A 26333-nucleotide genomic window follows, 5' to 3' on the forward strand; every position below is an offset into this window, starting at 1 on the left:
AGATACTGGCAAAGGGCGGCGAAGGAACCCTCCTTCCTTGCTACCTGTGGCCTCCAAATCTCAGCATGAAGCGAGGGACTCTCCTGAGTGGGCCTGGAGGACAGCGCTGTTTTTCTCCAGAGCTGGTCAGAGCTTGGGCCAAAGTCTCCTCTCCCATCTTGCCAGTACCACACTGGGCTTCTTGGTCTTGAAGCCTTAGAGAATAGTATCCAGGAGAAAATAAAAATAAAGGGACTCTCCTGAGTGGGCCTAGAGGCCTTGGGCGCTGTTTTTCTCCAGAGCTGGTCAGAACTTGGGCCAAAGTCTCCTCTCCCATCTTCCCAGTACCACGCTGGGGTTCTTGGTCTTAAAGCCTTAGAGAATAGTATCCAGGAGAAAATAAAAATAACTTCTGACCCAGTCACCTCGACAGAACCATTTTACATATTTTCATTCAAAAAGCATTCAACATAATTTTATGGGACATATAGAATGAAAAGAAAATATATGACATGAAAAGCATTATTGACATTCATATAACTCTTTCTTCAAAGAGAAATATTGGATCTTCCCCTCCAGGAAATGGGCTCCTCTCAGAATTAAGCACTCAGATTAAAAACCCCTTAGGCCCGTGGTCGGCAGCTCGCGAGCCACTTGCGGCTCTTTGGCCCCTTGATGGCTCCTCTCAGAATTAAGCACTCAGATTAAAAACCCTTTAGGCTGAAGGGGGTGAGGTGGATTGGGGAGGGCAAGGGAAATAGATGCTCAGGAATTTCCCAGAATGCTTGTGTACTCAGCTCTGGGGTGAAGAGCGCATAGATGAAGGCAGCTATTAGGTGCACTACAATGTGAATTGGGATTTATGGCTTTTTTTTTTTTTAATATATTTTATTGATTTTTTTTTACAGAGAGGAAGGGAGAGAGATAGAGAGTTAGAAACATCAATGAGAGAGAAACATCGATCAGCTGCCTCCTGCACATCTCCTACTGGGGATGGGCTCGCAACCCAGGTACATGCCCTTGACCGGAATCGAACCTGCAAGGGAAAAGATGCTCAGGAATTTCCCAGAATGCTTGTGTACTCAGCTCTTGGGTGAAGAGCACATAGATGAAGGCAGCTATTAGGTGTACTGCAATGTGAATTGGGATTTATGGCTTTTTTTTTGCAAACAGAAGGCATCTTCTAAATAACTTGAAATAACTGTAGTCTCTGGATATAACTTTTTTCCCCTGAAAAAATAAATACCTAGCCCATAAAATGGTAGATTGAGCAGATTTGCCCCCTCTCCTCAGAATCCTTGTTGAAAAGTCAGTTATGACATTACTTTTTTTTTTTCCCCAGCATCAATTGATGCTGGACATTACTTTTTAAAATGAATTTTTCTTTGTATAATATTTACTTGTAGTTTTTTATTAGAGTTTATGTATTTAGGACAATATTTTCATAATTCTGGCTGAATTATGGGATATACAGAATGAAAAGAAAACAATATGATATGAAAAGCATTGAAGGAGAATCTACTTCCATCTACTTCCATATTCTCTCTCCCTTTTTAAAAAATATACTTTTATTGATTTCAGAGAGGAAGGGAGAGGGAGAGAGAGATAGAAACATCAAGGATGAGAGAGAATCATTGATTGGCTGCCTCCTGCAATCCCCACACTGGGGATCTAGCCCACAACTCAATTCCCAGTCATGTACCCTGACTGGGAATCAAACCATGATCTCTTGGTTCATAGGTCGATGCTCAACCACTGAGCAACACTGGCCAGGCTCCCTCCATGTTCTTTTGGAATCCCTTCGAGACCCATGATTTTATGAAGGTGACATATTTTATTAGTGAAACTTTGCCTTATTAATAAATTTCTTTTTAGGACCTTCATTTATCTGGTTCAGTAGTAGTTTTCTTATTGTTTTTGCATGCCCAGAGTCCAGAATAGTGCCTGACACATTGTAAGTGCGCAGTTAAAACTGAGCTGGATGAGTGAATAAATGTGGGCTCAGCTCAGAATTGCACTTCGATTGCAGCTTTAAGTTAGCTGTAGATTTAGAGACATTTCCTTGAATTTGTCTCCCACCTAGAAGCAGGACTGGCAGGGCCGAGTCAAAGATGAAAAACACTGTGCGGATGAAATGGATGAACATTTTCCAGTCTGTACTGTTTACAATAGCATGCATTCCTCAGTAGTCAAAGTTTTCATTTTAACAACTTTGAGTAGTATGAAAATTTAATCTATGAGTAGTAAATTGGTGGAAGACCCTCTTTTATATAATCTTTCCCCTTTGAAAAAATGAATAGACTTTTTCAATTATTATTAAAAGGAAAAATGCTTTTATTTTAAACTCAGGAACAAAAGAATTTTTAATAAACTTGTGATTGACTGAAGGCAGGGTTTTTTAATGAAATTTTTATGCTTATCTTAATGATACAGGGTTTCCCTACTCTCTCCCTCCCTGTAAAATTAGATGGGATATGGTGATTTACGATGAGGTAATTCAGTAGAGGCGTTTTATTGAATATCTGATCTCTGGAGACGTTTTCCTGATGGTTGATATCCTAGAAGCAGTGTTCAGAAAACAATTACACCGGCTTTGTTGGATCTGTTCACTCTTGACTCTGTTTAGATTTAAAACAGGGTCCAGCCGGCATGGCTCCATGGTTGAGCATCGACCTATGAACCAGGAGGTCACAGTTCCTGGTCAGGGCACATGCCCAGGTTGCAGGCTCGGCTCCTGCTGGGGGTGTGCAGGAGGCAGTTGATCAATGATTCTCTTTCATCGTTGATGTTTCTATCTCTCTCTCTCCCTCTCCCTTCCTCTCTGAAATTAATCAAAATTTATTTATTTTTATGAAGAAAAAAACAACAGGGACATAGCAATGTTCAGTTTTCTAATTGTAAGGATATATTTTTATTTTAAAAATTATTTCAAATTATGAAATAAGTGGGCTGTGATTTTGTAGTGCTATGCTTGCTAAAGCAAGACCATTTGTACCCCAATATTAGGACTTGTTTCCTGATGTACCAAACGAGACAAAGGGGAAATGGGTGTATGTCTTGGGCCCAGAGAACAGTATGAAAACAGCAACTTTGTGTTTTCATAAAGTTGGGTCAGAATAGTTTATGGCATCATTTTAAGCAAACATAACTGTTGTTAGTGTGGAGTAGGGGAGGAATGAATGAGATGCCTCCTCATGTGCCAGGCCTCTTTCATGGTAGCTGCCAATAAACGGCCCACTTTCTCACTCCATTTCATTGTTGTCACACCAGCACACAAAATAACTCACATCAGCGGAATGAAAGTTAACATGTGAGAAATCAAGCACAAGGAAGGAAGAGTTCCAATGAGGTTCTGAGAATGTAAGAACGCAGCTTTAGAGAAATTGGGCATGTGTGTATTTTAATCATTATCCTATTAGAGTTGGAATGTGTGCTTATGACTTGAACTTTAATTCTAAAATCCATTGTATCTATTACCATTTTCCTTAATTTTTTCTTTTTCTTTCTTTCTTTCTTTTTTTTTTAAGGAAACTCTAGATGTTTTGGATCTATCCCTGAGATATATTTTTGCCAGTTGTTTTTTTATTTCAAAATTTAATTAGTTCTCAATACAATATATTATTTAATGCTTTTATTTTTTTAAAAGTCTCAGCCATTTAGAATAAACAAGTCTGTATCAATTTTTTCTTAATTTGGTTTCAGTGATTTCAAAAGGGCTGCTTATATAATTAATACTAATTTTTTTAACCCTTTCTTTGAAGATTCTTACATTGTATTCTTTTTAAAAATAGTAATACAAGTTATTTGATAGAGTAGTTCAGGTGTTTTAAGTGAGAAATTCTTGAGCATAGTCACAAAAATTGTACTGAAATTTTATTTATTGCCTTTCACTGTTAATGTATTTAACTTAATACATTAACTTAAGTTGATATATTTCACTTAAAAGCTAATCATGTTTTTTTTGAACAGTTCATCTTTACTAATTTGTAATTTTTAGCTCTTTCTGTTTTCAAACTTTCACATAAATTTTTTGGTGACTTGTTCTCCTGGGAGGAGAAAATATTTAGAATTCAGTCTATGGGTTTATACAGCGCATGTTTTATAAGAAGGGTGCCCTCGGCCAGATTGCAAAATAAGCTGAAGCGTTTCCATGTCACCGAGATGGCAGGGAGACTGCAGAATGCCCCATGGCCCCTCCCACTCATTTATTATGGCAAAATTCCCAAGTGGCCTCAAAATAGCTCCTGTCAGAAAAGGCCTGTTCTGATTTCCAGGGAAAGTATTGTAACACTTTAGCCTTAAATTTTCTTATCGTGGAAAGTTTGGTTATTATAATACAAACTAGAGGCTGGTGCATGAAACTCATGCAACAGGTCGGGGCGAGGGGGGTCCCTCAGCCCGGCCTGCACCCTCTCACAATCTGGGACATCCCTCTCGCAATCTGGGACCACTGGCTCCTAACCGCTCGCCTGCCTGCCTGCCTGATTGCCCCTAACCCAGCCGTGGGCAAACTACGGCCCGCTGGCCGGATCCGGCCCGTTTGAAATGAATAAAACTAAAAAAAAAAAAAGACCATACCCTTTTATGTAATGATGTTTACTTTGAATTTATATTAGTTCAAACAAACACTCCATCCATGCTTTTGTTCCGGCCCTCTGGTCCAGTTTAAGAACCCATTGTGGCCCTCGAGTCAAAAAGTTTGCCCACCCCTGCCCTAACCACTCTGCCTGCCTGCCTGATTTCCCCTAACCCCTCTGCCTGCCTGCCTGATCACCCTTAACCGCCTCTGCCTGCCTTCCTGATCGCCCCTAACCACTCTGCCTGCCTGCCTGATTTCCCCTAACCCCTCTGCCTGCCTGCCTGATCGCACCTAACTGCTCGCTTGTGTGCCTGATCGCCCCTAATAGCCTCTGACTCATCCCCCACACTCGGGATCCAGGCTTTCCTCCTCCGGACGGCCACAGGCAACCGAGACCTGGGCTTCCCTCCCTCTGGCCAGCCACAGGCAACCGAGACCCAGGCTTCCCTCCCTCTGGCCGGCCGCTGGCAACCGGGACCTGTGCTGGCTTTGCCCAGGCCAGCCGCAGGCACCTGGGACCCCAGGCGGCTTTGCCCGGCCCCAGCTTTGTCAGGAAGGACCTCCGGAATGACGTCTGGAAGACATCTGGTCTATCCGGTCTAATGAGCATATTACCCTTTTATCAGTATAGATTATAAATGAAAGGCTGTCTTTTAAAGTAATTCATTGACTTGTCCCTGGAGGAGCCATGAGTGAATGGGGAGTGTTTAGTGGAAGTGAAAAGACCCATTTGGTTTGGGATGGGACACTGGCTGGACTCACCAGGCCAGTGTAGACAGCCAGCCCTCTGGATGGGGCCGCCCTCCGTACAGGCAGGAGTTGAGATAATGATTTCCTTTCCCCGTTCTCTTCAGATGAAATTTATTAAGAATGTATTCCTAATTTGCCAAGTTACCATCTTAATTGCTTGGAATTCTCTGGATTCAGAATTTTTAAGTTAGTTTTAAGATGCATCGATCGTACTACAAAAGGAAGTTGTTCGTGTTAGAAATTTTGTGAAGTATCAAATAGCACAGAATAAAGCGACAGTAACTTTTGATCTTGTCACCTTGAGATAACCATCTTGTATTTTTCCACTAAAAAAGCATTACACTTAATTTTATTGGAATGACTATAGTAGAAGGAAAAGAAAACAGTATGATATAAAAGCATTACTGAAACTCAGATAACTTCCTTCAAAAAGAGAAATACTGGTTCCTATGAGATTCTTCTAAGATTTAAAATACCTGTATATTTTGTGTTGTTTTAAAATCCTTTTTATGTTAGCCACATTCTGTTGCATGGAAGGCAGTGGTTGAGATTACGGGAGGAATTATTCACTGTGTAATTCCACAGGCAAAATGTTCTTTATTCACAGGGGTATTTGTGATTCTGTCCTGGGAACATACATTTCTAAATTGATACCAGTTCCTAGAATGTAGCTTTTTCCCTGTGTTTCCATCATTTAAGGATAGAGGTAAGAATGAGGAAAGCATAATTCTTTTCTGTAGTGGTTGGACAAGACCTTCCGATGAGATCTCTAGTGATGCAAACAAAGCAAAACAAATCTCTCTCATTCTCTAGACTCTTGGCTTTTGCCTGAACATGATTTATAAAACTGAAGTGTTGCTAATCTTTAAACCATACCTTAGGGACATGATTTTCCAACACCCTGAACACATCTGACAATAGGACATCACAGAACACTTACCCTGAAGTGTTTGGTGCTCTCTCTTGCGAAGGACTGTCAGCAAAATGGATAATTTCAAAGTGTAGTGGCCAAAAAAGAGGGGAAGCATTTCTTAGTTCAGAAGAGTTGCTATTAGAAACACCTCTCTTCTCTAAGGGAGGGTGTAGCTAAAGCATTTTTACATGTGTGTTTGCTTTTTATAATCTTCCAAGTGCCAACCACAGGAGGGAAAAGTAGAATTCTTCTAAGTGCCTTTCTATTTTGAAAACCAGGTAATCCCCCAAATGAATATTCTAAAATGTCTCAGTTTCGATGGGAAATTGGTCACATCACTGTTAGGACAGGGAATTTTGTAATGATCAGAGAAAGCCTGATCTTTCACATAACACTCTGGCTGGCTTTATCCTGTAGGAGTTCAGTCCCCCTACTTATACTTTCTATTCAATGTGTGAAATTGCTTTTATTTTATACGTATTGTTTAAACATACACACCGTATGCCAAGCACTGTACCTACCATATCACGCGCAGTTCTCACAAAATTCTATGAGGTAGATAGTCCCCACATCAATGAACAGGGTCAAAGTCACAGTTGCTGGTGGGAGGTAGAGGCAAGATTTTAATCCAGTCCAACTCTGGAGTCTGTGGCCCAATCAGGAGCGCCGGGATGGTGCCAGGGACTGGTGACCTACCTAGAGTCGTACCGGCCATGGCGCTCTAACTTACTTGGTGAAGATGAGGGCGTCATTCACTGCGCCGGCTTTTTACAAGGAGCCCTCGGATATAAATGACCATATGCTGAAAGTCTTTTCCCCCCTTACATGTTTCGCAGGGAAGCTTGGCTCTGGCTCTCCGGGTGTACCCTTCAGTGGTCCCATCGCGGAAAATGACGTGAGTCTCCTTGCTGCAGCTCTGCGGATCCAGGTGTGTTCGACGCAGCTACTGGAGAACTTTGAGTTTGGAGCTTTGATTAATAGTGACTAATATTTTACTATTTGTGTGTGTGTGTGTGTGTGTGTGAGAGAGAGAGAAAAGATGCAGTATTAAGCACTTTTGCACACCTACGTCCTTTAATTTTATTTCTCTGTGTGTGTTACTATTTAATAATTTAATAATTTGCTTACTCTTATATCAACTGTAGAAGGGTTATATTTGAAATGTTGTTGCAAATTTTTTTAAAGTATATTTTTAGTGATAGTAGAGAGGAAGGGAGAGGGAGAGAGAGAAACATCAACGATGAGAGAGAATCATCGATTGGCTGCCTCCTGCACACCCCCTACTGGGGATCAGGCCCGCAACCCAGGCATGTGCCAGGGTTGAACCTGGGAATTGAACCTGGGACTCTTCAGTCCGCAGGCTGATGCTCTATCCACTGTGCCAAACCGGCTAGGGTGCTGTTGCAAATTTTGGAGGCTAGGCATCCAGCCTGATTGTGCATATATTCTCCTGTTTTCCTCATTTTTTCACTTCTAATGGAGATGAAGAACCCACTCTATAAATTTAATCTGTGCACTTGATGCCTTAGTGAACACTTAAACTATTTTAATAGTACATATATCTTATATTTTCCTTTTTAAGAAAAACCTACAAATTTAATTGCATGAGAATGAAAGCATTCCTGATAGTCACTTGAGTCATTGTGCAACTTGATAATCATTTCCTGGCATGCCACCCCGGAGCAGTATTTTCACAGTTCACACACATGCCCCGTCAGCATTTACGTTTCTAACATGTTTTCCTTCCCGTCCCTTCTGAAGAACATGGTGAGCAGTGGAAGGAGATGGCTCCGTGAACAGCAGTACACGCGCTGGAGACTTCACTGCTTGAAACTTCAGCCGCTCTCCCCAGTGCCCAGGTACCCGGTGATTTGTTTATACTGATGTCAGCTCATCCAGGTGCCTTAGGTCTCCACAGTGACCCACTGAGGGGCATGCCTGGTGGTGCCATGCCCTCAATAGTAGATCATTCTCTAGTCAAATTGCCACGCTATTTTTTCCTATCTTTTAAGTACTCCCAAATTAAATAATAACGAACATGTTTACCATATCCTATCATTTCTAATATATGGGGTTTTTTTTTCATTTCTGAAATCAGTATGTACCTTACTGTCACTAATGTATATCCTGAATTAAATGGCAGTGGGGTTTTTTCTTAGTTGTCCATAAAATAACGGTGTCTTAGATTTGACCAAACACAGTCATGTAATAATTGGAATATTCTTTTAATGTTAGAAATACCCAACATACGTCGTCTGGTTTTGAGGGCCGTGTAGGTTTCCACTCTGGGGGTAAATGGTCAACCCGGCCAAACACCAGTCCGGGTGGGGAGTGCTCAGCGTATGTGGGAGGATCCGCTGTCCGACAGGACGCTCTGGGATGGCCCCGGCAGATGTTTCCTTCGGAGTGGGCTTTGACGAAGTGTAAGCTGCATACTCTCTATAAATTTGGAAATACAAGCTGGAGAACAGTCTCAGCATTGTTAGCATAGTTAGATAAGATGTCTGAGCCAGAGGAGTGCTCTCTCCAGCCTCATAACACGTGCTCTGTGGCTCCCCCGACCCCCTGCAGTGAGTTGGCCCCACCCCTTTCAGCAGAGGCCCACGCAATGCCAGCGCTTCCCCAGGTGATCCCATCGCCACTTGGGAAACAGTGTCAGTGGATATTGACTAAGTTTTCACTGGGTAACCAGTTGAGTTGTAGAGTTGACCTGTTTCCCTGGGCCGTTCCTGAACACTGTGGTTCGTTCGATTACACCCCTGTTTCAGGCTGGTGAAACCCTCCAGGCGAGGCTTCCACCCCTGAAATAGACTAAACATCTTAGTCATCTTCTGTGTTCATTAATACATAAATCCCAAGGAATGTTGTTTTTCATAATATTATCCCTGTAGTTCTGGAATCTGTTTCATAAAATACTTTTCAAGTTACTTACGTCATTATAGGACCTTACTTTTTAAGAGTAAATGAGTAAATATTTGAGATGGGCTCCCCCAAATTGTGTGCCACAATCTTTGCTTACATCAAAACAAATTGTCCTTGGGGGGAAAAGTGCTTTAATTGCTTAACCAAATTTGACTTCTAGCGCCACTGGGGAAAGAAAGGCAGGCTGACTAGTTTATAAATCACTAAGAAAATCAAAATGATGTCACTACCACTCTTTAGCTAGGGAAAAGAGAAAACCTTGGACATTTTCCAAGAGAGGGCTCTTCGATTTAGGATATTGTGGCAGGAAAGAGAGAGAGTAAAAGGAGGGAAAGAGAGAGAGAGAAAGGGGGTAGCCTGGGAAGAATAATGAAACAGGAGCATGGCAGTGAGGGGGAGGAAAACCTAAGGGCATGGGAGAACCTGGCTGGAGGCACAGAGCTCAGCCCACATCTGCTGAGGTGCCCTGTCCCCTCTCTGAGCTGCCCTTGGGAGAAGTGGGCATTGGAGGTCGCTTTACTGTTATCTCGTGCACCGGAGTCCGCCCCCTGTGGGGTCATGGAGAAGAATGCGGTCCTGTGGCAGCTGAGAATAGATCAGCCGTGGGCAAACTACGGCCCGTGGGCCGGATCCGGCCCGTTTGAAATGAATAAAACTAAAAAAAAGAAAGACCGTACCCTTTTATGTAATGATGTTTACTTTGAATTTATATTAGTTCACACAAACACTCCATCCATGCTTTTGTTCCGGCCCTCTGGTCCAGTTTAAGAACCCATTGTGGCCCTCGAGTCAAAAAGTTTGCCCACCCCTGGAATAGATGTTAGCAGTAGAAACAGACCAGAGCAGGGAGCGACCCACTGCCAGGGGAGAGGGTGATCTGCCCCCCAATGCCGACTGTCGTGCCCCAAAATAGTGCTCCCGGGCCAGTCCGGGAACTGGCTCCTGTCTTCTCAGTCCCTGATGCCTCCTCTCCCACAGTCTGGCTCAGGCCTGCGGGGTCTCTCAAACTGATGGCCTGCCAGACAGATGGATGGCCTGAACCCCAGTAAAAACATGGCTGAGCTTAGGGGTCCCAGGGGCGCTCTCTGAGGAGTTCAGCAGACGCTGGTTTTCACAGCACTCCCGAGAGATGCGCAGCGCTGTTCCCATCTTGCCGGATGAGAAAACAGAACCAAGTGTTTGCCCAGTGGCACTCGGGAGCCCCCAAGTTTCCTGTCCCTGAGGTTGAGCTTCGGACATGGGTCCATCACAGTTATGTAATTCATGAAATATTTTGAAATATGATTTTGAACTTGAAATTGGAAAGAGAGAGGGAAAGTATGGACGCAGATAAAACAAAGTCACATTTGCACATTTTTGAAGAGTGGCTCACCCAGTGAGAGCACTATGCGGTAACCTCTCTGTTCCTGGTTATCGGATACAGCGATGACCCCTAGCATTGTGCTCTATAATAGATTTACACTTAAACAGGCACATTGTGATCTAAAGCCTCCTCTCCTGCGGTGTAGGTGTTTTCCTTGTACCCGGGCAGAATTCTAGGACCTTTTCCAGTTTCTCTAAAGCGATGCACCATTTTCTCACGTACGTTAATTGTTAGCAGTTGTGCGTACCGCTGCTTGGGGGACAGGACCACGAAGCCTTTCGCGTTGATTTAATTGTTGGCGTGGTGTGCGGCCATTTTTCACTCCAGCGGCGACCACCTAAGCTGAGAAGACTCTTGCCTCTTATGTGTTTCCCCCGCAGTGATATCGAGATTTCAAGAGCACAGACGCCAAAAGCTGTGGATGTCCTTGCCAAGGAGATAGGATTGCTTGCAGATGAAATTGAAATCTACGGCAAAAGCAAAGCCAAAGTCTGCTTGTCCCTGCTGGAAAGGCTAAAGGATCAAGCAGATGGGAAATACGTCTTAGTTGCTGGGTAAGATGACTTGACCGCTCTTTTACTAAGACGACCTGTTTACCAAACCCTCTTCCCCGTGTACGCCCATCGTCACACCCCTCACATCCACCCAGTTCTCGCCTTTGACATTATCTTGTCCATTTCACCTGGCATGCCTTCCTTTGACGAGCAGTGAGTTTTTCCTTCCAGTGCAAAAGAAATTAGTCTCCACAAAATATAAAGTGTAACAAGTCGCTAATTCAGTACTTCATTTTTTTGTTTCTCATATTGTGTTTTGATCACCCTTGCTCTCCACTTCGGATTTTTTCCTTTGTTTTTTTTCAGGATAAAATAACAATTGAAAGTAAGATATTTTGTACTGAGCAGAGCATTTTTTTTTAATATTTTTTTATTGATTTCAGAGAGGAGGGGAATGATGGGAGAGAATCATTGACCAGCTGCCTCCTGGGGATTGAGCATGCAGGCCAGGCACGTGCCCTGACGGAATCAAGCCGTGACCTTTGGGTTCATAAGCTGATGCTCAACCACTGAGCCACACTGGCCGGGCTGAGCAGGGCATTTTTTGTGTTCAACTTAGATTTTCCTATTCATGTCTTTACTCTTTCTTATAGATGTATTTGAATTATAAAACTCACTATTTGTCTTTCTTGCATGTCAGAATTAATGTTGGGCCATGCACAGTATTTATGAAAAGGAGCTTTTCCTTTTATTTTCCCTCTTAAAAAAAGAAATGCATTCCCTAGCTGAAAAATATGATAGAAAACAAAGGATTTCAAATATTTACTCAGTGTGACCTAAGGGAACGTAGAGAGACCATATAAATTCCTCTGTTGTTTTAAATTTTCATTGCACGGGCTTGCTAATGATCTAGAGGCCAAAGCTGGAGGCACAAAAACCTCTTAACACTCAGAGATGTTTCTGATCATTGGACTTGACTCATAGTTAACTTTCTTTTCACATATTTAATTGTGGGTGTTAGTGCTTTATTCCTTTTTCTGATTATAAAAATCATGCATACTCATTGTGAAAATATCCCAGAAAGTATAAACAAGAGAGTGAGACATCCCAGCTCCTAGCACCCAGAGGGAACAACTGTTAACATCTGAGACCATCTTGACACCGATACAGTCACTCATAAATGAGGTCACTGACACTGCTCTTCTGGGGGTGGCGGAGTGTTCAACAGTGTGTTGTGCCCCGTCAGTCATTGCGGAGCCACATTATCGTTGTTCATGACTACATGCCATTGCACCCTTAATAGCCCAGATTCTTCAAGTGCTGGGAAGGGGGGTCCCCGGCGGAGCGGGTGGTAGAAATGCCTGGGATGAGGGTGGGTTCCATTTTCCAAATCTTCCCGGCACCGAGAAGCACTGCTGTGGCCCAGCCACTGAGGGACCAGCATGTGTCTACTGCTCCCAAGTACGGAGGCGGGAAAATGATCGGAGAACATCTTAGGGATGTCCCATCATTCATTTAACCAGTTCTCTATTGCTGGGCACTTAAATTGTTTCCCGTTTTTGGCCATTATAAGCTGCTGAAATCACCAACCTTGGGCATGCATATTTGTGCATTGGTCCAATATCTCCTTAGGAAGATCCCTAGAGGTGAATTTAGTGTTGCAAAACTACAAATAAATATAAAACTACCAAAAAATTAAGATATCATGCATCATGTCCCCTCTCCAAGGGTATCCTGATTGCTTCATATCTCCTTCCCCATCCTCTTCCCCCTTCTCACCCCTCCTTGTCTCCAGCTCCTGTTACTGTTTTGTAAGAGGGGTGGGAAACCAGGGTCTGTCAGAGTCACTGTGGTTTTAAGGAATTCATACCTCATTGCAGCATCTCAGGTGCCTGTGGCTTAAACCTCCTTCAGGCTGCCCGGTTCACTTATAGTTGGACTCCCCACACTAATGGGGTTCTTTCCAAGCTAGGACTCCCCCTGCCCCTCCCTCCCCAATGTCGCCTAGCTGAGCTGCAGGAGAGCTCCATGCTGAGGGATGCTGGTCTGTCCGCAGGTCCCTGAGCCAGGCTGTGAAGGAGCCAGCTGCCTGGGGGGCTCCTGGGTCCCTGAGTTGTCATTGCACATCTAGTCGGTTTTGCTTTACACTCGTAATGCTTGATGCAAGTTTGTTGATAGTGAATAAGCAAACTTGGGTGTGGAGAACTTCCAATTCAGCATCTTATCCACGGATTTGCTTTCCTTCTCCCAGGCCTTGGGTGATCTTGGTGGTGGGTTTGCTGGCTGTCTCACCCCGTTTAGGGTAGGAGGACTTAAAGGAAAACGCAGAGGACATGTTCTCAGTTTTACGAAGGAAAAGTCTGCAGCATTTTCTCATGTGGAGTGGCCGTGGTTTACTCTGCTTTGGGCGCCTGAATATTGGAAATGAAAACACAAGCGTAGACATGACCCTTCTTAGCCAGGAACACAGAATCGATATTTCTAAATCGAAAGCTCTGCCGGTGTTGTTACCAGGTTCCGAACTGGAAGCCCTTCTGCCAAAGCCTGGCCTCCGGCCTCGCGCCAGAGCATGACCACCGGCCTGGCCGGCTGGGGTTACAGCCCCCGGGTCCCGCCCCCAGGAGGACACTGCCCTGCGCCATCTCTGTGTCTTACTTGTGTGCAGTTGAGCTGAGGAAGCCAGGCTGCCGTGTTGTGGATAGGAACGGAAATTATACCTGAATTCTCAAGTACCCATCTGACCCCAAGAGATGAGTTCTTTTTCTGAAATTGTGGTATAAGTTCCCTGCTGAACAAAGGGCCCAGGAAGCAACAAAAATTAAACTGTGTTCCTTTCAACTGCGTTGGGAAAGAACAAAAGCTGCCAGGGTGGGATTTTGAGGTATAAGTGCATCTGTTGAGTAGCATGAAGGTGCTTGGTAATATACACCCCGCTGTGTTCTGTAGCAGGAACAGACCTCCCCTGTCAGCACAGCAAATGATGCTGAAGTGAGTAAACTGCCTTTGTTGTCTAATTGTTTAATAGCTGGGTGCTTAAGATTAGTTTAAAGCATAGACATTTTACTTCTAATCTAAAATGAGTTCATTTTTAAAAAAATATATTTTATCGAATTTTTACAGAGAGGAAAGGAGAGGGATAGTTAGAAACATCGATGAGAGAGAAACACCGATCAGCTGCCTCCTGCACATCTTCCACTGGGGATGTGCCCGCAACCAAGGTACATGCCCTTGACCAGAATCGAACCTGGGACCCTTCAGTCCGAAGGCCGACGCTCTATCCACTGAGCCAAACTGGTCAGGGCTAAAATGAGTTCATTTGAAGTAAAAATCACCTCTATATTTTTACTTTTGATCAAGTTAGTGATGGGAAAGTGACATTATCAAACCATTGTACACTTCTTTAGAAATGTAATTTTTCCATTAAATGGAAACTTTTTCTGAAAGGCTTTTTTATTCTGAAAATAATTTTGGCTCATTGTATAAAAATGTAACATAAAGAAGAGGAAAAAGAAGGAGAAAACAAAATTTCTCATTACCCAGAAGTGTTAAAATTGGTTAGATTTCCTCCCAGGGTTTTGTCCATGCATTCGTCCTTTTTACACATTGAGATCATGCCGCAAATACCACTTCATGTCCTGCCTCTTTGTCTGAATACTGTAACATAAAGCTTTTCCCATGCTTTAGAGTTCAAACGCCCACGTAATGTTTAAATAAACTTAAAAAATAACAATATATATTTGTTATTATACATTTCAATTTATGTGTAAATGCGATTTCAATATATCAACAGCAGGATAACTATAAAACAGTGGATTAACATTTTTTTCTACTAGTAATAACCCAAATGCAGAACAGATTAATTCGCTTTAAAAAGCTATTCTTCAAACTTTAGAATTTCTTACTCTGTCAGAATCATCTGTATTTCATCAGCTACACATCGCATGGTATTTACACCTACACATCACTTTATTTGCTTTGCCTGACAAAATGAAAAGTATTGGGAATTGTTCAGGGAAATATGCCAAAAGAATCTTAGGGGCTCTTGAGTTTTACATATTTTCCCAGTTACACTAATGAAAAGGAATTTGTTTGAGAACTTGACTCGGAGTGCAGCTGTAGGGCATTGGATATGTGTGCAGGAGCAGTCTCCATTGGCCCTTTACTGATTTCTGTGCAGAAGTTTCTAGAACTCTGAATTGCTTGGACAGAGCAGTTAAACGAGAAACCCAAATCAGTCTGTGAAGAGACTGAGTTTCACATTAAAGAAAAGTTAAAATCTTTTACATCACTTTTTTTTTCTGTAGAGTGCCAAATACCTGATTGGATTTTTTTCTTTTCTTTTTCTTTTTCCTTTTTTTTTTTTTTTCTATTTCAACCTTCTTTTCTTTTTCTTTTTCCTTTTTTTTTTCTATTTCAACTCCTTATTTTAGTCTGTGTAAAAATAACCTTTATTGGCTTTTCTAAGATGATGCTTTTCTGCCTTGGATAAGGATTTAAACATCTGTGAGTTTTCCTTTTATTTGCGTTATTTGTGCAATAAAACAAAGGTATTTAGAAGAAACCACGACAGGACCTTTGAACTCTTTACCTCGTTCACAGGCAATGGAAACAGCCCAACGGCCTGTGGGGTGTATCGTTAGGTAGTAAAAGGCTTGTAGAAGCCCTTCCCCATCGGGAGGATGCCTGGGATGAGTGATATATATTCGCGTGCTGTTTGAGCATATAGTTGGCAATTTGTGGGTAGATCCATGGCTAATGGCAATAATGCTGTTTAACAAGATTCTAGATTTTGAGACCAGTTCAAAGTTTTACCACTGCATAAGCCATGTCTTTGATCTTTGAGTAAGTGGTAAACTTCTTTCAGATCATGTCCAAGTTGGCACCGAGCACTTCAATAAATTTTTACTCTTGTTAACATTTATCTCAGAAAAAGTGTTGAAATTCCTTCGTCTACTGTTTTGTGCTCATCTGTACCTTAGACAGGTGACTGGAATGCGATGAGAATGGGCATAATCCCTCCCCTGAGCAAGCTCATGGCCTGGCAAGCGAGACAGACATGTCAGGAAGCTTATAAAAATGCCCTCTGGAAAGTTCTAGAATAAACACATACTAAATGGTGTGGGGTATTAGAGGGAGCCTCCAGACCAGTCAGCTGGGGGAATTGAGGAAAATACTGAACAAAAATCACAGTTCTGTCTCCATAAACCCTTAGCTCCTATAGAAAAAGAAAGTAGGTTGACATGGTGCTTGTTTTCTATGTCAGCCTGATAACTTGGAATCTGAGCTAAGGACATGGGGACAATAGTTAAACCACATTTTGATGCCATATGCAGCAATGAGGTGACATAAGTTTTTATTGTAGCTCTCCTTTTATTGCCCCCAATAAATACTTCCTACTTTCCGATTCTCCTGACTTGTGATCGTTGGCAGAAAGCTAAGCAGTCCTGTGTTTCTAATTAAGAGTTGGATGGTGAGCTGGAGTTTGGAGGAGGTCATCTCTGGGCGGGTCTGCTCTTGGCTGTCTCCAGCAGCTCTGTTAGCATATCCTTGGAACGGAAAATGTAATCCTTCGTGTGAAGTTTAAGTAAACCACCGATCCCTTTGCAAACAGTAAGTGCTCAGTTAAACAGAAAGTTCACTCAGAGCATAAACACCTTCCTAACTTTTGAGTCTCCGTGTCGACCAGGTCTCATGTGGCGGGGAGAGTCTGAGGGGGACTTCACCAGGCTCCTCTCAGGTTGGCTCACCCGCTCCCTGCCAGCGACCTCCTTGATGCTAAATCCAGTGACCTACTTCTCGGTCCTCACTGGGCTTCAGACCTCTTCAAACTCGACACTGCCTTGGTTTCTTTCCAAGACTCCCTGTTGCTCCCCTGCTGCTCCTCAAGGTTTCTTCCACTGCTCCTTCTTAGCTTCCTTTCGCTCTCTCTTCTGACTATTCCTTAAGAGAAAAAAACCTTCTTAACAGTTTTGATTTTATCTTTTTTCTCACTCTGTTCACACTCGCTGACTGATCTTACCCATTCCTATCCATAAAAATAACCATGTGATAATCAGCCTGTGTAGCTTGGTGGTTGAGCGTTGACCTCTGAACCAGGAGGTCATGGTTCGATTCCCTGTCAGGGCACATGCCCGAGTTGTGGGCTCGATCCCCAGTGCGGGGCATGAAGGAGGCAGCCCATCAATGATTCTCTCTCATCATTGGTGTTTCTGTCTCTCCCTCTCCCTTCCTTTCTGAAATCAATAAAAATACATTTTTAAAAAATAATAATAACCTTGTGAGGTAAGAATATTTGACTGGGTTTGATTTCCAGTTCTAATTGTGTGACCTTGGGCAAGTTCCTTAAATGCCTTGTGCCTCCATTTCCTCATTTTTCAAATGGGACTAAAAATAATGAACCCAATGACTATAACACAGAGCCTAGCATATTAACCACCCCAAACCCATTCTCAATTGTGTCTGGCTGTACTTAGTCATTTGTCAGGTCTCAGTTTAGATATTACTTCCTCCAGGAAACCTTCCCTGATGTTCCAAATCTAGTTAGATCCTCCTTCCGTGGGCTCTCATAATGCAATTTAACTGCCCTATTTCCCATTCACTGTAATTGCTGATTTATCTGTCCATGTGTCTCATTCATCATGAGCTCTGTGAGGGCAGTGATGGAATCCAGCTTGGACATCAGTGTATCCCCAGGGACTAGGAGCCTGGCACATGGTAGTACTTAATACATAGTTGCTGAATGAATGGTTGATTGCATGGCTCTGGTGGTCTGAGATAGTTGGGGATGATGTCTCTAAGGGTATTACTTCTTCGTGGTCACATCACTAGATTTTGCAAGTCAGAGAACCCGATCATCAGTTTTGTTGTGGTCGAGTATCCTAGGCAGCCTGACTCACACCATCTGACTCATAGAAGACAATATTGCAAGCCCAAATGACAGTTTAAAAAACTTGTCTCAATGGTTAGAATAGGGTAAGGAACAGGTTTATGGGGCCTCACATGGGAATGTAATGCACGCCTGTCCTATCACGTAATACTGTGATGTTATGTGTGAACGTGTGATGTGATGTTGGGTGTTGTAGCCAACAGTAAGCTCCCCAGTGCACAGGTGGTCTTAGCGCACCGAGGAGCTTTGGACTTACTCTTTTTAACTATTTGAGGGGCTGTTGTAGGGGAGGGATGGGGCTCCGTGTGTCTGACTCCAGGAGAGAGGAGGCTACACGAAGCAGACATCTCTTCCCGAGGGCACAGAACTTCCTCACTGTGAAAGCTGTCAGTCCAGAAGTGATGAGCCGCCCTAGGGCAATGAGCGCCCATTGCCGCTTGTTTTCAAACTCAGCGGGGACAACCCTGGGCACTGATTTCTAAAAAGGGAAGATGAGTGGGGACATAGGATCCCTTCTAATCCAGGGAGTTAAGCTGTGCCCCACTCACTCACGGACCACTGAGGTAGCCCCTGTGCCCACATCATGTCCCCAGTCAATGGCCCTGGAAGAACAAATGCCAAGTTACCCATCAGCAAGAAGCGACATGAGCTTAATTTTTGAAACCATTTGATGTAGGGTTCTATGTGGCTTCTTGAGGTTGATGTTATGAGCACCACTGCCAAATAGCTTCTTTTTTTTTTTTTTGGTCTCTTGGTAAAGTTGTGTTTGTATCTTGAATAACTTAAGCATGGCCTGTGGCATGGGTAGACCATAATGGTTCAAGAAAACTGATTAAGTGACTTTAGAATGGTATGTTCTCTCCTCTGATTTGGCTTTGGTACCTTAAGTTTATTTTATAGGCTGTCTAGGAAATATTATTAAATTCACTATTATTTTTTCCCCCCTCCCAAATCAGGATCACGCCCACCCCTCTTGGAGAAGGGAAAAGTACAGTTACCATCGGGCTTGTGCAGGCACTGACCGCACACTTGAACATCAACTCCTTTGCCTGTCTAAGGCAGCCTTCGCAAGGGCCAACTTTCGGCGTTAAAGGTACTTGATTTAAACAACTAGCGTATCTTTCAGAGCAAAATTGGGGGGTAGGAATTTTCTTAAAGAAAAGTCTAAAAAGAACATCATCAACAGATGTGGAGTTAAAACTTACCAGAGGAACTAGTGCGTTTTATCCCTACATGCACCCCCTCCTCCATGCTCTGTAGGTGGAGGTCGCCCCGAGTTGGTCCTCCTGCAGAGGGCGCTGTAGTGGGGGGTTCAGTGGCGCCCCCAGCCCAAGAAGCTGATCCCCTTGGTTTCCGTGGACAGTGGTCAGGCTCTTGCTCAGGAGTCCAACCTGTAGTGGAAGTCTGTTTCACCAGAAACTTCTTTGCCAAGCGGCTTTGGAATTCTGCTATTTATATTGGTGTTTTATCATCCCAGCCACGGCGAAAGGTCTTTCCGTTCATGCAGCGAGAGACCCTTCCGGTCGGAGCCCAAGCCTCACCCTTTTCGGAGTTGCTGTGTGGGGCCTGAGCAGCTCTGGAACTGGCTGTGGACGGAGATGTGATGGAATTCCTCTTTGGCGGTGGCTGGGCTGATATTTGGCACCATTCCATTCACTACTCTTCATTGATTTATCATGAAATTGTTCTCCAGCTCACTGTACAATAGCATCTATTGCTTTAATTACCGTTTCTTCTTGGCGCTTTGTCGTTTTTAGCAGTATTATATTTATATTACTCTTGTAAATATTAATAACTAGTAATTCATTAAGTCCTGATAACTCATAGAATGTCATGCAGTGGAATGAACACTAGACTTGGAGCAAGAAGGCCGAGATTTTATTCATGGCGGTCTCTTACTGCTGTGTGACCTTTAGCCAGTGATAACCGCTCTGAGCTGTGGCTGAAGAAGTGTAAAAAGTCATAAGCTTTACCCGGTTATTGTGAGGACCAAATGAGACAGTATAGAAAAAACAGGATAAACTATAAAATGATATGGACATGGAAGGTATCATTATCGTTTTGGGAAAAATTAGTCTTTTTAATGTAATGGCTTTACAATTTTGAGGGATAAAGAGCATGGCAGATCTTATATGTTATCATCTAAGATAAATTAAGTTTATAATGTGTTAGTCTGAGTTTATCAGGCGGATTTTTTTAGCCAAGTTTTTTGATACTTCAGTGCATGTGCAACTTAAATGAAGCATAGCCCCAAAGATACAATAAATTAAGAAAACTGCCTGTTTGCTGCAATAACATTTGCAATATTATTTTTACCCTTTTTTAAAATGAGTAAAACGAAAGTCTTAAATTGCAGAGTTGGACGTGGTGTGAGCTTTCCCCCCTCCTGTCCTACTTTGATAAATGGTTCATGTTTCCCACTGGCTGTTATTTCATCTTGGGGGTAGGTGACTCCCCGTTGGGTGTGAGGAGCCGTGTCCCTGGGGCTCTGTTCCTCTGTGTAGCTGCCCTTGGTGACTCCTTTTAAACGGTGCCCGCTCTGTTGTTTAGGAGGCGCTGCAGGTGGCGGGTATGCCCAGGTCATCCCCATGGAGGAGGTAAGATCTCAAAGGGACACGTGTCGTGTGTCACTTTTTTTCCTGTGCTCCCATAAACACAGGCCCACAGTCCTCAACTCCAGCATCCTGAAGGCCCCGAAAACCAAAACCCAGCCTTGATTGTTATGGTCTGTTTATGGATTTTTGTCTGTGCAGTTGGTGTAAACCTTCATATATTTTGCTGTAGAAATATTGTTTTTGATGAACCGATGTTGACCGACACCCTGCTTGGGGTGTTTTTTAAGTAAGTTATACATACATCACATCACTTCTCTAAATTCCAAAAAGTTCTGAATCCCCAAACCCTCCTGGCCTCAGGTTCTGGATGAGAGGAAGCAGGCCTGTGTTGCCTACAAGCTAAGGTATAAACTATTATGGCATGTTCTCAATACTTCACATTATAAATATTATAAAATATTTGCACATATTTAATTTTTCATATTTTTAGTGATCATATATTTTGTCACAAAGTCAGACTTTAAATACAAAATATAAATAGTTAACCTTCCAAGAAATGTAACTTAAAGCAGAACACCACTTTTTCAAATCAATTAACTTATTTTTTTAGCCCAAAGTTGCTTTGTTTCTGAAGTAACTGGTAGTGTTTTTCGGGTGGCACTTCCACCCTTTCAAGCAGCAATGTGGTGGAGACCACCAAGTCCTTTAACCCCATAACCGCACTGCTGGAAACATTGGTTATTAGCAGTTGATTATTTAAACAAAAACAAAAACTATTTGCATGTATTTTTGGAAGCCAGAGACTGCATAGTTTTGGTACTTTTCTCAATTATACAGCCCCTATAAATTGTATCTGTACATGTACATAAACAACATTATTACATAATAATGAGGTGTTTTTTTAAAGCAGGTAGCAAATCATAAGTTTGCCACTTTTACACATATGACTGTGTATGCACGTAAGACTAGAAGGTAATACCAGAATTAATAGAGTTGTGAGAATGATATATTTTTTTGTTTCTCAGACTTTGTGTCATATTTTCTGTTATTCTGTTGTTGCTGTTTATTTCATGCCCTGCCTCCTTCCAAAGTATATTTGATACGATATCATTTTCTAACACACAAAACAATGCATAAAAATGAAAATAAGGAAAACAGAATAAGGAAACCAATCACTAAGATATCAGAACCCTTCACCTTTATCCTGAGAAAGAAAGAATTTGGGACAGAAAGTCTGTTCAGGAGTTCTTTATTGTCAAGTGGAAAATGCTGACATTGATTTTCTGATTTAGGCTGTTTTATGGACTCAGCTTATCATAAGGATATGTAATTAGCATAATGTTTTATTTATTCAGCAAGTCCTTGAATACTGCCACGGTTGTTTAAAACAAGTAGAAAGATGTTTTCATTTCCTGTGTAGTTCAACCTTCACTTGACCGGGGATATCCACGCCATCACTGCCGCCAATAACTTGCTGGCTGCTGCCATCGACGCAAGGATTTTTCATGAAAACACTCAAACTGACAAGGTGAGAAAGGTTTCTTGTTGGCTGTTTGGGGCATCTTGTCCTAGGACTCCTGGATTCTTAAGAAGTTTATAAGCTCTCTGAAATTGTAGTCCAAATTTTGTGAATTTATATATGTTCTTATTTCTGGGGGATAGGTTCTATACTTTGGTCAGATTCTCAAGTGAGTTTATAACCACTGCTAAGTTGTTGGGAGGGTTATGTCGGTTGTACTTTTTAAGCCAAATATTCTTTGAGACGAGCCTGTAGTTTTTAAGGTGGTTGGTGTGCCACTTCCCTTCATTCTGTCCGTAGGTCTAATCTCTCCTCTATACTAAGGGGGTTGGAGTGATAGCTTTTTAAGACTAATGTTACATGCAGCTGTCCTAGGTGTGCTGTTTAAAGGTCAGACCCCCTTGTCTGGCCTGTGTGGCTCAGTGATTGAGCTTTGTCCGATGAACCAAGAGGTCACAGGTTCAGTTCCTGATCAGGGCACATGCCAGGGTTGTGGGCTCGATCCCCAGTAGAGGACATGCAGGAGACAGCCAGTCAATGTTTCTCTCTCATCGATGTTTCTATCTCTCCCTCTCCCTTCCTCTCACTCTAAAATGAATTAAAAAAGGAAAATAATTTTTAAAAAGCTCACACCCTCTTGATGGGCTTCAGGTGCATGCAGTCTGAGAGGTAAACCATACACCTGGAAGCGACAGGGCACCAGGTGCTAATTCCTCATAGACATGGACGTGGCTAAAAGTAGGCGTTTCTGGCACTTTTATAGGGGTCCCGGCTACCGCCAATTAAAGTAACTTTCTAGTGAGTTATTGAAACCAAACTCAGATAAATATTAATTTGATAGTTATAAGGCTGTAGATGGAGAAACATCTATTTATGCAAACTCTTTGCAATGTGCATTATGTCAGATCGAGGCAGATTTATGAAAATGACAGAGCTTAAGGCTACATCGCTTATAGTAGCCAAGAATTTTAATAGGGCCTATAATCTAAACAGTTTGGTTATAAATGTAATGAACTTTGTTGTATCCTGTGAATTGTCCAAGTTCAGTGTTGGCCCTTAAACTCCTGTGGCGTTTTATTTCTGTTTTGTGCTCTTAGTCTCTGTACAATCGCCTGGTTCCTTCGGTGAATGGTGTTCGAGAATTTTCACACATTCAGCTTGCTCGGCTGAAGGTAAGTTTCCAGTGAGTGGTTCTTTAAAAGGAAAACATCCCAGAGGAAGCAGAAAAACCGTCAGAGCCAGAAAGTTCGAACCTGGTTTGGGTTTGGTTTTGAGCCACTCTTTGGGGTATTAAACGCTACAGAGAGCACAGACCTGGAAGCCTGGGACCTGCATCCCACACCAAGCAGCAGGTGGACAAATCGGGCCTCGGAATCCTCCTCGATGAATGAGAGGCCTGCTCTGCCGGCCTGGAGTGCCCGAGCCAGCAAGCACGAGGATCTGCAAGAGCCCTTCTCTCTTGTGAAATGTCTTTAATTTCTAGGGAACGAGACACAGCCTTTTAAAATTCATCTATTTCAGTTTCTGTTGTAGCAAAATTCTAAGCAATCTTTTTTTTTCTAAATTTATTTTGTTGTTGTTTTTTACTTGTCAATTACAGTTGACATGATACTAAGCAATCTTAATTCTTATTCACATTACTATTTTCTAGGGCTCTGCTGCTTGTCCTACTAATCACATTCATTTCCCCTGGCTCTTTTTCAGACCCTAGACCAGTGATGGCGAACCTTTTGAGCTCGGCGTGTCAGCATTTTGAAAAACCCTAACTTAACTCTGGTGCCGTGTCACATATAGAAATTTTTTGATATTTGCAACCATAGTAAAACAAAGACTTATATTTTTGATATTTATTTTATATATTTAAATGCCATTTAACAAAGAAAAATCAACCAAAAAAATGAGTTCGCGTGTCACCTCTGACACGCGTGTCATAGGTTCGCCATCACTGCCCTAGACACTACCTTTAATGGTATAATTTTTAGCCACTGCCTGGTAATAATTGGTTTTTAAAATTCACTCCTTTGCTTCTTACCACATTGGGTTTGCTGAGAATAACACACAACACCCCTCCCCCCCTGCAGCTACAACATAGATGGTATGTTGTCCAGATGCCTTCTTTATCCTTCTTCATTAAAAGCCACTGTCTCAGCATGCTTCCTTTGTAGGGACAGATGCATTAACAATTTCAATGGGTTCTTTCTCAGTGAATTAGAAATAACTAGTTTTGAAGACACAGACATTGAGTTTACTTGAATTATTGGTATTTGAATTGGAGAAGAAGAACAGATGAACTGGAGCATCAGCCATACAGCCAGCGGTTTATGTCCCTTCCGGGCACAGCAAGGTGACCAGGGAGAGGGGCCCAGAACCTCGGCCAAGACGACACATGCCCTCTGGGTACTGCCAACTGCCTTACATTTTCAGATCTGCCATGTTAAAGGGTATATTACACATATCATTGCCTTCTGCTTACAGGAGATATTGGGTCTCAGGCACTGATTTCTGTGAGTTGGCCTCGCCTACAGTTGACTCAGAGTTCCAGTTCAGATTTTAAAAAGGCTTTCCTAGTCATGGAGAAAATAAAGGAAGAGGGACCATTTGGTTACATCTTGCTTTCTGTTCCTTCTAATACATAGTGCACTTTTTGTTCTTGGTCATTAGAAACTGGGAATAAATAAGACGGATCCCAGCGCACTGACAGAAGAGGAAATGAGCAGATTCGCCCGTCTCAACATCGACCCCCCCACCATCACGTGGCAGAGAGGTGGGTGCTGATCGCCAGGTCAGGAGGCGGCCATGTCCCAGCTGACACCCTCCAAGTCAGCTTCGCAAAGGCTCGGTCTTCCTTCTTCCCATTGTCCGCCCAGCTTGTGTTCCCTAATTCCTCCATTTATTTAGAATCCCATCCCCATCTCTCATCTCTGCCTCCTGTTTAGGAGGAAAGGCTGTGCCCCTTCAGCCAACTGCTCATCAGGGCTCAGTCACACCCACTCCCACGCCTTCCACGTGTCCAAGGAAAATTACTTCACTTTCTTCTTTATCTCTTACGGCCTGTTGTCCTATATTTTTTTAAGGTCTGTGTCTTACCCGCCCTCTCTATCCACAACATTAAGTTCTTCCTTTCCTTTTCTTATCACCACTCTAAGTAGCTCTTAAATCTGTATTTTCAGTTCTGAATTTTCTCTCTGAGTTTAGCGCATGCTTCCAGCCATTTATGGGAATACTCTCTAACACTTCAAATGCAACACAGGGGCCTCCCCATGACCTCCGTCCTGGTCCCGCCCTTCCCGTTCCCCTCTTAGCTGGGACACCTCCCCCTTCCCCCGCACTGCCCTCTGTGAGGGTGGGACAGAGGGAAAGAGCATGACACATGGGGTCAGGAGCCCCCAGTGTGTGTCTCCCCCCGGCCACTAACTCAGTGCGTGACCCTGAGCAGGCCACATGCGTGTTCTGGGCCTCAGGCCTCTGTGGGGTCAGGAGCCCCCAGTGTGTGTCTCCCCTTGAGCAGGCCACATGCGTGTTCTGGGCCTCAGGCCTCTGGAGCTGGCAGTGGAGATGATCACATACGCTTACGGGAACATGGTGGTAGCACTGATGGCCGAGGCGATGCCGAGGGTTAGAAGATGGGCCTTCCGGTCCTCCCTGCATGGTTCATCTGAGACCTGCCCACCACATTCCCCGTTTCCGCCCACCTCCATTTTTATCAGGTGCCTGCTCTATTGCGGTTCCTTCAGTAGATAGTCTTGCTTTCTCTCCCATCCCCCAATTCAGTGAGTCGGGGAACAGGAGGTGGGCACGGTGGGCAGGTCGGCTAGTGCCGTGGGCCTGAGAGGCAAGGTCAGCGTCTCATCCCCCAGGACCTCCTCCCCATCCCCCCATCAGTGTCAGGTTGTACACTTGGTAAACGATCTACATTGTCAGTGTGGACAGCTTGTTATTTGAAGCCTCATGCATTATTAGTGAAATCCCAGCCCTTCTGGCATTATAGATTTGCTTTTCACTAAACCTCGTCTAGTTTTCACAATCAAAATGCAAATCGGTGCAATTCAAACAAGCCAATAAAAAAATGAGATTTGGTGCCTGCGCAACTCAGATTGACTTCACACCCCCACACACCCTTTACTCCTTTATTTTTTTATTGTGGTTAAATATGCCTGTCTCATTTTAACCATTCATTAGTGTGCAATTAGTGCCATTGGATACATCCACAAGGCTTACAGTGATTACACCATCACCACTGTCTATACCCAAAACATTTTTATCTTCCCCAACAAACACTCTGCACCCATTCAACAATAACTCCCCTTCTACCAGCCCCAGGTAACCACAATAATTAGATAGAATCATAATCATATAGTAATTGTCCTTCTAGC

General features: G+C 43.1%; 1 protein-coding gene across 1 annotated transcript in view; it reads left to right on the plus strand.

Moving 5' to 3' along the window:
• MTHFD1L (methylenetetrahydrofolate dehydrogenase (NADP+ dependent) 1-like) overlaps nucleotides 1–26333 on the plus strand; it is a 166596-nt gene that overhangs the window by 23689 nt on the left and 116574 nt on the right. Inside the window, exons 9-16 of the mRNA XM_014532123.1 lie at nucleotides 7058–7149; nucleotides 7983–8080; nucleotides 10887–11060; nucleotides 18843–18979; nucleotides 20437–20483; nucleotides 21862–21969; nucleotides 23058–23132; nucleotides 24622–24724. Coding sequence (XP_014387609.1) covers nucleotides 7058–7149; nucleotides 7983–8080; nucleotides 10887–11060; nucleotides 18843–18979; nucleotides 20437–20483; nucleotides 21862–21969; nucleotides 23058–23132; nucleotides 24622–24724 — 834 coding nt within the window. The remainder of the gene's footprint in view (nucleotides 1–7057; nucleotides 7150–7982; nucleotides 8081–10886; nucleotides 11061–18842; nucleotides 18980–20436; nucleotides 20484–21861; nucleotides 21970–23057; nucleotides 23133–24621; nucleotides 24725–26333) is intronic.

The sequence above is a fragment of the Myotis brandtii genome, unplaced genomic scaffold (genome assembly GCF_000412655.1).
Source record: "Myotis brandtii unplaced genomic scaffold, ASM41265v1 scaffold847, whole genome shotgun sequence".
NCBI lineage: Eukaryota > Metazoa > Chordata > Mammalia > Chiroptera > Vespertilionidae > Myotis > Myotis brandtii.